This window comes from Jaculus jaculus, chromosome 5 (assembly GCF_020740685.1).
Source record: "Jaculus jaculus isolate mJacJac1 chromosome 5, mJacJac1.mat.Y.cur, whole genome shotgun sequence".
Lineage (NCBI taxonomy): Eukaryota > Metazoa > Chordata > Mammalia > Rodentia > Dipodidae > Jaculus > Jaculus jaculus.
This window is the reverse complement of record NC_059106.1, coordinates 96,989,457-97,003,026: the sequence shown is the minus strand read 5'-3', so window position 1 is coordinate 97,003,026 and position 13,570 is coordinate 96,989,457. Positions and strand designations below refer to the sequence as shown.

Sequence of the window (13,570 nt, the reverse complement as noted above, 5' to 3'; positions counted from 1 at the left end):
TTTATTTATTTGAGAGTGACAGAGAGAGAGAGAGAGAGAGAGAAAATGGGCATGCCAGGGCCTCTAGGCACTGCAAACGAACACCAGACACATGTGTCCCCTTGTGCATCTGGCTAACGTGGGTCTTGGGGAATTGAGCCTCAAACCAGGGTCCTTAGGCTTCACAGGCAAGCGCTTAAACCACTAAGCCATCTCTCCAGCCCAACATTTACCATTTAATAGAATTTCTTTTTAAAATATAATTTAGGGCAGGGAAGATGGCTCAGTGGGTAAGTGCTTGCTGAGTTCTGATCTCTAGCACCCAGGTCTAGCAGTGTGGACCTATAATCCTAGCATTGGGGAGGTGGAGACAGCAGGACTGCCGGGGTTTCCTGGGTAGGTAGTATAGTCACATTGGTAAGCTTTAGACTCAATGAGAGACCCTGTCTCAAAAATAAAGTGGAGACTGGAGGGATGGGTTAGCAATGAAGGTGTTTTTCTGCAAAGCCAAAGGGCCCAGGTTCAATTCCCCAGGACCCACGTTAGCCAGATACATAAGGGTGCGCATGTGTCTGGAGTTCATATGTAGGATTCCTGGCATGCCCATTCTCTCTCTATCTCTCTGTCTCTCTCTTTCTCTGTCAAATAAATAAATAAATAAATAAAACATTAAAAAAATAAAGTGGAAAGTAGTTAAGGATGACACATGATGTCATCAACCTCTGGCCTTTGCATACATACACACATACATATATACCCACACGTGTGTATTTTCACACACAAACATGCACACACTACACATACGCACTTTTAAAATTTAACATGTAAAACTTTTAAAACTAAATGTATTTTAACCTATATAAAAATAACAGATTGTCCACAGAAATGGTAATATATATAGTGTTTCATTTTGTGTATGCATTGTGTAATGTTTAAGTAGTTTATACATTCTATCTCCTGAGACATGTTACTTTTTTGTTGTGAAAACTTTCAGCATATTTTTCTTGTACTTTGAAAGTACAGTTTATGATTATCTGTAATCCCCTACTGTGTCATTACACATTAGGAGATGGTGTTTGGAATAGAAGCAGCTGTGTGCTAGCACAATATTTATGATAACTTCAAATAAATGATTACTGGAGAGATGGCACTAGAAAGAACTGCATTTGGCTTTCTACAATTCCTTACTAAAATATATTTAGCTATGAATATGTGTTATTTTTGTAAGTATTTTTAAATAGCTAGAAAATCATGCATCACACAGATGATAATTTTGTAAAAGACCGCATTTTTTAGTCATAAGAAAATAGAACTCCAGGCATAAATATGTGAGATACAAGTCCCCTCCTTCACATTCTAAGAGCCTGCTATCCACAGTTGTGATGATATAGTAATCATGTCAGCATATTAAATGAATCAAGTCAAAATTATTACCTAGAGATTTTAAAGCAAAAGCAAACCCACACAATGTTTGTGATTCATTTGTTGTATACATTGGTAGGCAGGAATACATAGCAGTAAACAAATTGGGGTGAAGAAACGTCAGCTGGACCACCCCGGTGAGCTAGGCTCATTTATGTGTTGGAGATTGCCTGACTAAGCCCATCTTTACTGGCTTCTGGGAAGACTATCAACTTTTCCATCTTCTAGCCAGTGGTAGAAATTAAAAAGAGGTAAAAGATGGCGTGAATGCTTTCCAAGTCTCTGTTTACATCATACTTGCTCATTGCTCAAAGCAAGGTACATGGCCAAACATAGGAAAGGCAATTATGCCCCACCCAGCAGAAGGCATAGAAACACAGAATGGAGTCTAGTAATGTAATTTAACACAATAAGTGAATACAAGTAATTCAGCATTTTTTGCATGTGTGTGTGTGTATTATGTGTGATGTCAGTGGCATGTGGTATATAGATGTATACACGTGCAGTTATAAGAAGAGAATGTTGGGTGTCTCCACCTCACATTGTTTCCTTGAGATGGAGTCTCACTGCTGTTGGTGCTTACCACTCTTGAAAGCTCCAACAATTCTTTGGTCTCTGCTTTCCATAGGACTGGGGTTATACATGTGCATTGCTGCAGCCAGCTGTTTACATGGGTGCTGGGGAATTGAGCTCAGGCTGCCTCAGGCTAATCCAGGCCTTCATGTTTGGGCATGAGGTACTCTTACCTGCTGAGGTATCTCACTGGCCTTCAGATCAAACATTAACAAGAATTTTATTGGGTCCCTGAAAAATTTCATACAGTCACATTCTGTAATCATAATTTAGTAAAAATAAAAAATTATTTCAGAGTTACTAATAAAAAATAATGACCACTTAGAAAGTAAAAGTTATTTCCCTAAGTAATGGCTTAATGAAGGACTTGTCTGCTGTTCCTAATGTGATAATGAGCAAGTGGGACAGGGCTCAGTGTGAGCTTACAGTAACAAATGCCTTGAATATGTTCAGTACCAAATATAAAAGGATGCAGCATGGAACTCAAGCATGACAATAAAATGCCAAAAATATGGACTAGGTTAAAGATGAACCCCAATAAAATAAAGTCAACCCTAGCTATTTTAGTTACCTCATTGGCTAAGAGTATTTGCAGTAGCTTTCTGATTTTCTGCTAGGATAGTTGTGTTTTTCCTTAACAGCAGTGTTTTTACTTTTGTTTCTTTTTGTGAAATTTAGCCAATCTACAGATTGTGCATTTGAGAACTTTGGGAATGTAAAGTTAACAAGATATATAAGAATTAAATTGTAGCAAATTTATGACTGTCATATAGTCTTATATTTGTCTGGTTTTTGTTTTATGCCTATTTTCTCATTTTTCCTTTTTATTTTTCACCTACCTTTAGGTTATATTGTCTTCCTATATTTTATAGTGTTCTTTAGTACTTTATAGGCACCAATAATGGGCCATAACTCAGTACATAAATTAAAAAGATTTACAGTATCTTAGATCTTCTTAAAACTTGAAGAAAAAAGACAGAAGTCAGGAAGGTATTTATACTTCTAAGTACATTAATTTTTCATTCTGATGCATTATAGGTGAGAGTGAATACTTATTTGAAAACAGTATAAATTTATTTCCTATCCGCTATATTTGCTTTGTCAAATACTTTTTTCTCCATCACTGAAATCAGGAAGGAGATCGCTTAAGTGATGAAGATCTGTACAAGTTCCTTGCTGACATGAGAAGGCCATCTTCAGTCTTACGGCGGCTGAGACCCATTACAGGTATTTTCAGTTCATGAATGACATGAGTACCACCACTTATGTATGATGTGCGGGATGTGTACCTGTTTCTCACTTACCTGGCACATATGTATTTCTCTGCTCAGTGCTAATGGATTTTCCTCATCTCATCAGCTGTCATGTGGTCTAATATTTTGGAGTCAGGATTTATTTACCACCTTTGATAATTCGAGTTCTAAAATGAGAATGTGTGGCTTTCCAGATGTAACAAAGTGAACATGGAAGATTAAATATTTTGTAATGGATTCATATTAGGTTTGAAGCCAACCTCTAAGAATGAAACTGTTTTGAAATATGCCAAACAAAAATAACATGTCTGGGTAAAATACAAGTCTATCAGATGAAAATTAATTCACTTGATCTTGAAATTTTGGCTTGGTCCTCTGCTAGATCCCATTTCTCTGTCTTTCCTTCCTATAGTTCTTACTTCTCATTCATTCAGATAGCATTTAGAATTTTACTTTCACTTATGCATGTAAGTGTGTCTTTAAATTTTAGACCTGATAACATAAAATGACTTAGAGGTCTAAACTCATAGTAATTTTGTCTATATTGTCCATCCCAGATTCTTGACAAATATTACCTATATCCTTCCTAAAATATTTTCATCATTGTGTTAGTTAGCTTTTGACTCAAATGTCAGATTTCGCCTGGGTTGGGTTGCTTTGTTACTCTTGAGCCCATGGTGAGGCAGAACGTTATGACAAGGGGCATATGGTGGAATAAAGCTGCTCATCTCATGATGTAGAAAAATAAGAAAGGAGAAACCCTTAGTACTGCCTCATAGGCACACCCCCAGTGACCTAACATCCTCTTCCTAAGCCCTATCCCCTAATGGCTCCAGCACCTCCTGGTGGTGCCATATGCTAGTGACAAAGCCTTTAACATCTGAGCTTCTGAGAAAGACCTCTGACAGAGTGTAGTAGTCACTGTGTTTTCATTTATTCACTTCACATGCATTTCACAATGTATTTTTATGTGCAGCTCAGCTGAAGATAGACATCTCTCCTGCACCTGAAAATCCCCATTATTGCCTCACCCCAGAGCTGCTTCAAGTGAAACTTTACCCTGACAGTAGAGTCAGACCCACCAGAGAAATCTTAGAGTTTCCTGCCAGGGATGTCTATGTTCCAAACACTACTTACAGGTAAGAAGTTACAGTTTTCAAAAATCCTGAGATGCAATACTGTATGTTCTTCTTCTTCTTCTTTTTTTTTTTTTTTTTGAGGTAGGGTCTTTCTAGCCCTGGCTGACCTAGAATATTCATTTTGTAGTCCCAGAGGCTGGCCTCAAACTCACAGAGATCCTTCTTCCTCAGCCTCCCAAGTGCTGGGATTAAAGGTGTATGTCACCACTTCTGACTCAATCTTGTATATTCTGTTATTAAAGTAAAACCCAAATGAAATTTTCCAAAACCTACTGTGTATGTGTCACCTCTTTCACTCTTTCTGTACCGCTTTATTCATAACTATTTGGTAATGAACTTTACTGTGTGTCACTTACCTCATATGCACTGTGGCACTTAGCAATTGAGAAATTAAAACTATTGTCAAGCATCCATGCTAGTGTGGTGGTGGCCAGAGGTGATTCCTGGTCTGTTTGGTTAAACATGTGAACTCTTTCATCAAGATACCGCCTCAAATGTTTGTTACTAGTAAAATTAGTATTGCTTGTCTGTCAGGGCCTAGTGTAAGTCACTGTGCAGAACAAGACTGTCAAGTAGAAATATTACAAGAACTACACATATAACTTAAAATTTTGTATGTGTGTAGCTTTACAAAGAAACAAAGTAATACAAATAATTTTCCAAGGTATATCCAAGAGTACTTAAGAGAATAAGGACTAAGAAGAGTTATTCCATGTAGCCCATGGTAGCTCAGACTCACTGTCCCTCTGTCTCTTCCTCCCAAGTTCTGAGATTACTGTTATATACCAACGTGCCCTCTAAGTTGGAGGTTTTCACATTTAAATAACAAGTTTTGCTTGACTCCTTCCTCCATGCAGTTGGTCACCTGCTTTTGAGTAAGGTTGTTAGCTCAGGAGGGACCTGGTCTTTTCAGATTATTTCTGGGGTAAATGAAGATGTGTGGAGATATGGTAGCAATCAGGAAATGAATGGCATTTTCCTAGGGAGCCAAACAAGTGGGGTTTACATAAAATGATGGTTTTAACAAAGAAGTACATATGCTACCACAGCTTGTAAGAAAGATCCAGCTAGGATGGTGGTTCATACCTTTAATCTCAGCACTCAGGAGACAAGGTAGGAGATTTCTGTGAGTTGAAGGCCAGATTGGGACTGCAGAGGAAGTTCCAGGTCAACCTGAGCTAGAGTGAAACTCTACATTTAAAAAAAAACAAACACAAAAAGGAAAAAAAGAACCCAGTGAAATGGTTACATCATGATAAATAAATAGTAAGCCCTTTTCTTACTTGTGGGGAAGTTCCTTTGCTAAAGATATCATCAGAAAGGTAGATAGTAGGTCCCTTGCAATGTTACTTGTATTTCAAATTGTTCCTTGCCCATTACTGTGACATTTGAGTTGTAATAGATCAAGGTACATCTAATTGGGCAAATGGCTTCGGTTTTATTGACATCTACTTTGTAAGGGACATGTCCACATAGCACATGATATTCTTGGCAGGAGTGTTAAGCATTTCCCTTAGTTGTAATCACCTGTTGAACTTTTGTATCTTTGTTTTTCTATCTAGTTAGAAAAAGAAAAGTCTAGCTAACACATGGTACTACTAAGAGTGGAAGGATGAATGCTTTGGTATAGATATGGTAACCACCACTATGAGAAACAAAGTAAAAAGAAGTAGATGGCTATGACTCTTCCCTTGGAGGTCAGTTATTTTCTCTCCACATCTCTTAATAACCTGTAGGAAATCTGCAGGCTGATCTGAATGTAGTTAAGTTATATTCTATAAAATTCCAAACATTTATAACTGCAAAGAGAATACTATTGCTATTGCCATCCTTGTTGCATTAGTAGCCTGCCAGTAGTTACTTTGTCATCTAATTTGTGAATGTGTGGCATGTACTCTTAACAGAGAGAGATTGCAGAAACATAACCCACAGAAACAAATGTAATTTTAAAATGTATTTATAATTTTATCTTTTCTTTTGAGTAGATTAATAAACTTATACTATAGACCAAATTGTAATCTTTCTTTCACAACATCACAGCCCTGGAATACATATTTCTCATTACTAGTTCATGTATGATGGGAAATCTCCCTTTGACACTGAAGCCCCAGTTTTTCCTCTGTTCATGTATATGGATCCCGTGATCTTTTTGTTTTTTATTTGTTTGAGAGAGAGAGACAGAGAGAGAGAGAGAGAGAGAGAGAGAGAAGAAGGAGGGAGGGAGGGAGGAAGCTGCAGACAGAGAGAATGGGCACACCAGGGCTTCTAGCCCCTGCAAACAAACTCCAGAAACATGCAGCACCTTGTACATCTGCCTTATGTGGGTACTGGGGAATCAAACCTGGGTCCTTAGGCTTCATAGGCAAGTACCTAAACCACTAAGCCATCTCTTCGGCCCTGATCCTTTTTTTTTTTTTTTTTAAATCATGTACTTAAGTGCATGAAATAATACGTTGTAAATATTAAAGTTGTGTCATTTTTTTATTATTGAGTTAACACAATGTAGCCTCATATGTAAAAGCAAGTGTATTTCCTTTTTCTTTTCTCTCCTTCCCTTCCTCCCTCCCTTCCTTCCTTCTTTTTTTCCCTTTCTTTCTTTCTTTCTTTTTTTTTTGGTTTTTTGAGATAGTGTCTCACTCTGGTCCAGGCTGACCTGGAATTAACTATGTAGTCGCAGGGTGGCCTCGAACTCTCAATAATCCTCCCACCTCTGCCTCCCAAGTGCTGGGATTAAAGGCGTGCACCACCACGCCCGGCTTTTTTTTTTTGTTTTGAGGTATGGTCTCACTCTAGCCCAGGCTGACCTGGAACTCACTCTGTAGCCCCAAGCTGGCCTCAGACTCACAGCAGTCCTCCTGCCTCTAATTCTTAAGAGCTGGGATTAAAAGCGTGCACCACCACACCCAGCCCAGCAAGTATATTTTCTAAGTGGTAGCAAGAATCCACAGACTTTTAGATGTATACAGCAGTTGGGATATAAACATATGTCAAAGTTTTATATGCTGCTAATACTGTTGGGGTTAGTTTTCTGCATTCTGAATTTTTCTGAATTATGGAGAATTTCTCCCATTTATATCAGTGATCCCTGCCTTAGATAATATTGATCTGTGTTTTTTTCTGTTCGGAGATGTCTGATTTAATTGCCACACACACTATTTTGATTTTGTCCAAGATGTACCACCCTGACTTTTATTCTAATTGATATTCCTTTTTATTGATTGGTTGATTGATTTGACAGACAGAAAGAGGCAGAGAGAGAAAGATAGGGCAAGGGCCTCTACTTGTTGCAAACAAGCCCCAGATGCATGTGCCTCTTGTGCATCTGGCTTACGTGGGTCCTGAGGAATCGAACCTAGGTCCTTTGGGTTTGCAGGCAAGCGCCTTAACTGTTAAACATTTTTCTAGCATCTTGACACTGCCATGAGGATTTTGGAAAAGTCAGGGCTTGTATCTGAAAGTGGTAGAATATTATTCCAGGAACCAGGGGAAAGAGTTCAACTTCTAGAACCAAGAGCATCCTCTGGAAAGGCAATTTGTTCACCTTTCCAGATAATTAAAATATTTTGTTAGGAAGCATTTATACAAATTATCTACTTAATGGTATGTGAAGACTGATAGGTAAGAGCAAGTTATTTTTTTCTTTTCAAATTTTTATTAACAACTTCCATGATTATAAAAAATATCCCATGGTAATTCCCTCCCTCCCTTCACTTTCCCCTTTAAAACTCCATTCTCCATCATATCCCCCCTCCCCATCTCAGTCAGTCTCTCTTTTATTTTGACGTCATGATCTTTTCCTCCTATTATGATGGTCTCGTGCAGGTAGTAGAAGCAAGTTTTGAAAATTATGTACATATATTTAAAGACGATCATTCACCAGGCCATTAGACACAGCATCTCTCTAATCACAGTCTCTTGGTGTAGGTTTGGAGGTTACTGTACTGACATGTGGAGTATGTAGGCTGAGGCTTGGTTGTTTCTTTGAAGATAAACATAGCAATATTATGTTTTTAAAATCTCAGTTTATTGCACTTTCAAATAAAACTAATGTTAGGTATGTCATGTTTTTGAGGCTCAACATGAGTTTAGAGAAGTAGTTCTTATGTTTTAGGTTGAACTCTTGATTATGCTTCAGATTTTCTAGAATGCTGAGGGAGCTTCACCTTATGAAGACTTGAGGGAAATTGTTAATTCTATTTTCCTGACCTTGAACTGCACATTTCACATCAATTGTGTAATTTTGCCCTAGGTGATTTGTGCCCACATAGAATACTTTGGACTTTGCTAAAAGAGCCAATTGTTTGATCCCTTTCTTTTCACTTTTCAAAACTGCAGTGTTAGATAAATCATTCAGAAGTGTGCACGTAAGTGCACTGCCTGTGAATGTTAGTGGCAAGGAAACAGAAGGTAAAATATGTAAGAATCCATATTTGGGTAAACTTTGTATTCAGTAAATATTGACTATATCTTTATTAATGGGTAAGTAAACTAACTGCCATGAGTTGTTATTAGAAAGATGGAAGCATGAAAACATGCTGATTTATGATGAGAAAACATCTAAGTACATTATACTATAATCTGTGACCCTGAAATGAGGAACATGTATACTTCTGTCAAACTGGCTCAGAGTAAATTCTTTGGATAGATATTTCCCAGAGGATCACTAGAATCAAGGAGGATGACTGCAATGCTCTTGGAGTTTTATTACTATTTTCATAATTTTTAGTATGATTTGCCAGGTTTACTTATTGCCATTTGAAGGGTTCATACACTACTACTATGCCATTTCATAGTGGGAAGGAGCCACCATTTTCTAGATTTGTAGAAGAAAGATTATCTGCACTTTGAAGTATAAATATGACTTACTAATGAAAAGGAGTTGGGAGGCATTATAGACAAATGAATAGAAAATTACAGGAGTGTTGAAAAATACTTCATTTTGATTACAAAAGAGCAGGTTTATATTGTGGTTAAAAAAAAATCTCGGGCTGGAGAGATGGCCTAGCGGTTAAGCGCTTGCCTGTGAAGCCTAAGGACCCCGGTTCAAGGCTCGGTTCCCCAGGTCCCACATTAGCCAGATGCACAAGGGGGCGCACGCGTCTGGAGTTCGTTTGCAGAGGCTGGAAGCCCTGGCGCACCCATTCTCTCTCTCTCCCTCTATGTGTCTTTCTCTCTGTGTCTGTCGCTCTCAAATAAATAAATAAATAATGAACAAAAAAATTAAAAAAAAAATCTCAAGATTATAAGTTCAAAGTCAGGCTGGACTATATGGTAAGACTCTGCTTCAAAAGAAAAACTAGTTGTTAAGGAGACAAATTTAAGCTAGATCATAGAGACCCTTGAATAGCTTGAAGGGATTCAAGTTCTGTTTGTTAGGCCTGTGTTGTTTTAACTTGGGATGTGCTCCTGTGAGAGTGTAACTACATGGCATATTAAGTCCATAGGATGAACATAAACTTTGTAGGAACATCAACTTTTAGAAGATTGTTCAGGGGTAGCTTTTTATATGAAGATAGATTTGTGGGACAAAAACATAATTCACATTCAATTTTAAGTTAAGACCCTAAACTTTAAAGTAAGATCCCAGTAAGGTTTTAAAAAAGCCTGGGTATGGTGGCACACACCTTTAATCCCAGCACTTGGGAGGCAGAGGTAGGTGGATAGGGAGGAGAAGTAGGTCCCAGGCTACCCTGAGACTATAGAGTGAATCCCAGGTCAGCTTGGGCTAGAGCAAAACCCTACCTTGAAAAAAAAGAAAAAAAATTAAATTTATTGTATGAAAAATCACTATGCCTTATAACTCTAAAATCTGTAATAAGATAATATCCTCAGCTGTACTTCTTTAGTGGACAAGCTTAAAAGAAATAGCATGTAGTGATTTTAAATTCCTTATTGGAAGTGTGAGGGTAGAAAAAATTAGGAGGCTAAGAATAGACCTTAATTGAGGATGAAGGGAAGAAAGTTTGTCCTCCTAAGAGACATTTCAAAAGAAGATGGTACTGGATTTGACTTATGTTCCAAGAAGAGGGTGTTTCCAAGGTGTAGTTACCTTCTTGTTGCTGGCACAAAGCACCTGATAAAAAACAGCTAATTAAAGAAAAGTTGTTTATTTTGGCTTGCAGACTTGAGGGGAAAAGTTCCATCATGGCAGGGGAAAACATGGTATGAGTGAGGCTAGACATCACCTCTGCCACAGCAGATGGAAAATAGTAGCAGGAGAGTGTGCTGAAACATTGGCAAGTGGAAGCTAGCTATAACACCCTTAAGTCTGTCCCCAACAACAAACCTCCTCCAGCAAAGCTCCAATTCCCCAATCACCATCACCTAGCATTCAGAATATGTGAGTTTATGGTGGACACCTAATTCAAATCATCACATTCTACCCCATAAACTCACAACCATCCATGATGTGAAATGCAATGTATTCAGTCCAACTTTAAAAGTCCCTATAGTTTTTTGGGCTAGAGAGATGGCTTAGTGGTTAAGCGCTTGCCTGTGAAGCCTAAGGACCCCGGTTCGAGGCTCGGTTCCCCAGGTCCCACGTTAGCCAGATGCACAAGGGGGCGCACGCGTCTGGAGTTCGTTTGCAGAGGCTGGAAGTCCTGGCGCGCCCATTCTCTCTCTCTCCCTCTATCTGTCTTTCTCTCTGTGTCTGTCGCTCTCAAATAAATAAATAAATAAAAATTTTTAAAAAAAAGTCCCTATAGTTTTTAATCAATCCTGTTATATTACTCAAACATCCCTATAGTCCAGGGTCTCTTAACTGTTAGCTGTAAAGCCAAAAGACGTAATGGCACGGAATAAACATTCATCTTTTCCACTGCAAAAGATGACATTAGGCATAACTGGGAAAGATTGAACAAAATCTACAACAACCACGGCAGACTTCAGGTTCCATAGCTCCAAGTCTGACATCTCTAACCAGTAAGGCTCTAGAATTCCAATTTCTGCCCCTCCAGCTGTGCTGCTCACCACTAGAGGAAAGCTCCATGCTGAGCTTGTAGCTCTCCTTGGCAGCCATCCCATAGTCCTGGCTGAAGTCTACACTGAAACCCATGGTTCATCCTCATGGCTCTATTTGGCTTTCACACAGGGACTCCCAACAACCCTGCTTCACATTACTCATGGTCATTTCCAAAAAACAAATCCGTGTTGCAAATCCAGTGACCTTCTCTTTCTTGCATTTGTTATACTCCATAGAACTAGTGGGCTACCATATTGTTAATCTGGGGGGAATAAACTTGACTTTGAAAAGCAGGACACTCCAGCATCTTCCTGCTGTCCCAGTACATAACAGATGACTCATTCTAAGTGGTTGTAATCTTTCAGACAATTGCAGCTGAAAAGGCTTGTATCCAGCCTAAAATTTTTATTTTTTTCTGTGCTCCTTTTGCTCACACCAGTCTATTTCTATGTAGTGCAACCCTGCATAAGTTCTCAGGACGAAGGAAGATTACAAGTAGCCTTTAACACAAGCTGCATCTAGCCCAATCTAGGCAAAGTTCTTTGTCCCTCATAAGCCAAACCTCACAGTCCATAGTCCTTTCTGCATTTAAGTCTTTCAGCCCTGACCAGAATGGTCCATCAAGCTCTGCTTGGAGCACTATAAGGCATCTTTTAGATCAAAGTTTCAAATCCTTCCACATTCATCTGACAAATCATTTCCAAATGACCAAATCTACACAATCAGGATTCTCATAGCAGCTATCCCACTCCTCTAGTACCAGTTTTCTGTTGTCATCTTGACGTTGCTGGCAGAAATACCTGACCAAAAGCAGCTGATGGGAGGAAAATTGTTTATTTTGGCTTATAGACTCAAGGGGAAACTCCATGGTGGGAAAAGAAAACATGGTATGAGCAGAGGCTGAACATCTCCTCTGCCATAGCTGGATATAACACCCATAAGTCTGCCTCCAACAACACATCACCAGAAGGCTATAATTCCTAAATTGCTGTCAGCTGGGGACCTAGCATTCAGAGCACATGAGTTTATGGGGGACTCCTACTTCAAACTACCATACAATGTGAAGTAAAAAGCCAGAGACAACATCAAGGTTCCAGTCTTCTGTGACTAGAGGTATGGTAGCAATGTTAGCGGATATAAAGAGGTATGAAGAATAGAGAGAAAGCCAGGTGTGGTGGGGCATGCCTTTAATCCCAGCACTCGGGAGGAAGAGGTAGAAGGATCGCCATGATTTCGAGGCCACTCTTAAGACTACATAGTGAATTCTAGGTCAGCCTGGGCTAGAGTAAAACCCTACCACAAAAAACCAAAAACCAAAACCAAACAAACAAACAAACAAACAATAGAGAGAGAGGGCCACAAGGTGGAAAGTGACAGGGGAAACAGTAAAGCAGTTGATAACTTTGTTTTTTGTTAAATATTTTATTTACTTATTTGAGAGAGAGATAGGCAGAGAGAGAAAATGGGCACACCAGGACCTCCAGCCACTGCAAACAAACTCCAGACATTTGTGCCACCTTGTGCATATGGCTTTATGTGAGTACTGGGGAATCAAACCTGGTTCGTTTGGCTTAGCCAGCAAGCACCTTAACTGCTGAGCCATCTCTTCAGCCCCATGTTATTTGGTATAGAAAATATGAGGAGTTTATAGGATCAAAGGAGGGAGTAACAGTAGGCAGTGTGAGAACAGGATCAAACTCAGAGCTTGTGCTTGCTAGGCAAGTGCTCCTCCCCTGAACTAATCCCCAGCCTGTGTTCACCCTGGTTTTTTTTTTTTTTTTTTTAAGATTTATTTAATTTATCTATTTATTTGAGAGCGACAGAGAAAGAGGCAGAGAGAGAGAATGGGTGCACCAGGGCCTCTGCTCACTGCAAACAAACTCCAGATCCATGCATCCCTTGTGCATCTTGCTTATGTGGGTACTGGGGAATCGAGCCTCAAACCGGAGTCCTTAGGCTTCACAGGCAAGCGCCTAACCTCTAAGCCATTTCTCCAGTCCTGTTCACTCTGTTTTAATGCAGCACGCCATCCTGCTTTATTTGGCTTCATTAAAACAAATAAAACATTTACTTGTAGTTATTTTGTAGCAAAATAAGGTGTCAGTTAAAAAACTACTGTTATAGATTTTGCATATACTCTAAGCTGATTTAACTTTGAAACCACATTCAGGAACTGTAAAAATACCACCCTTCTTGAATTTTAACCAGAAAACTGTTCTGTAAGTTTTTTTATTTTAAAA

General features: G+C 38.9%; 1 protein-coding gene across 11 annotated transcripts in view; it reads left to right on the top strand.

The window, feature by feature from the left end:
* Dock7 (dedicator of cytokinesis 7) overlaps positions 1-13,570 on the top strand; it is a 259,531-nt gene that overhangs the window by 98,415 nt on the left and 147,546 nt on the right. For all 11 annotated transcript variants that reach the window (XM_045148866.1, XM_045148865.1, XM_045148864.1 and 8 more), the window contains exons 13-14: positions 3,108-3,201; positions 4,204-4,366. In XM_045148866.1, coding sequence (XP_045004801.1) covers positions 3,108-3,201; positions 4,204-4,366 — 257 coding nt within the window. The remainder of the gene's footprint in view (positions 1-3,107; positions 3,202-4,203; positions 4,367-13,570) is intronic.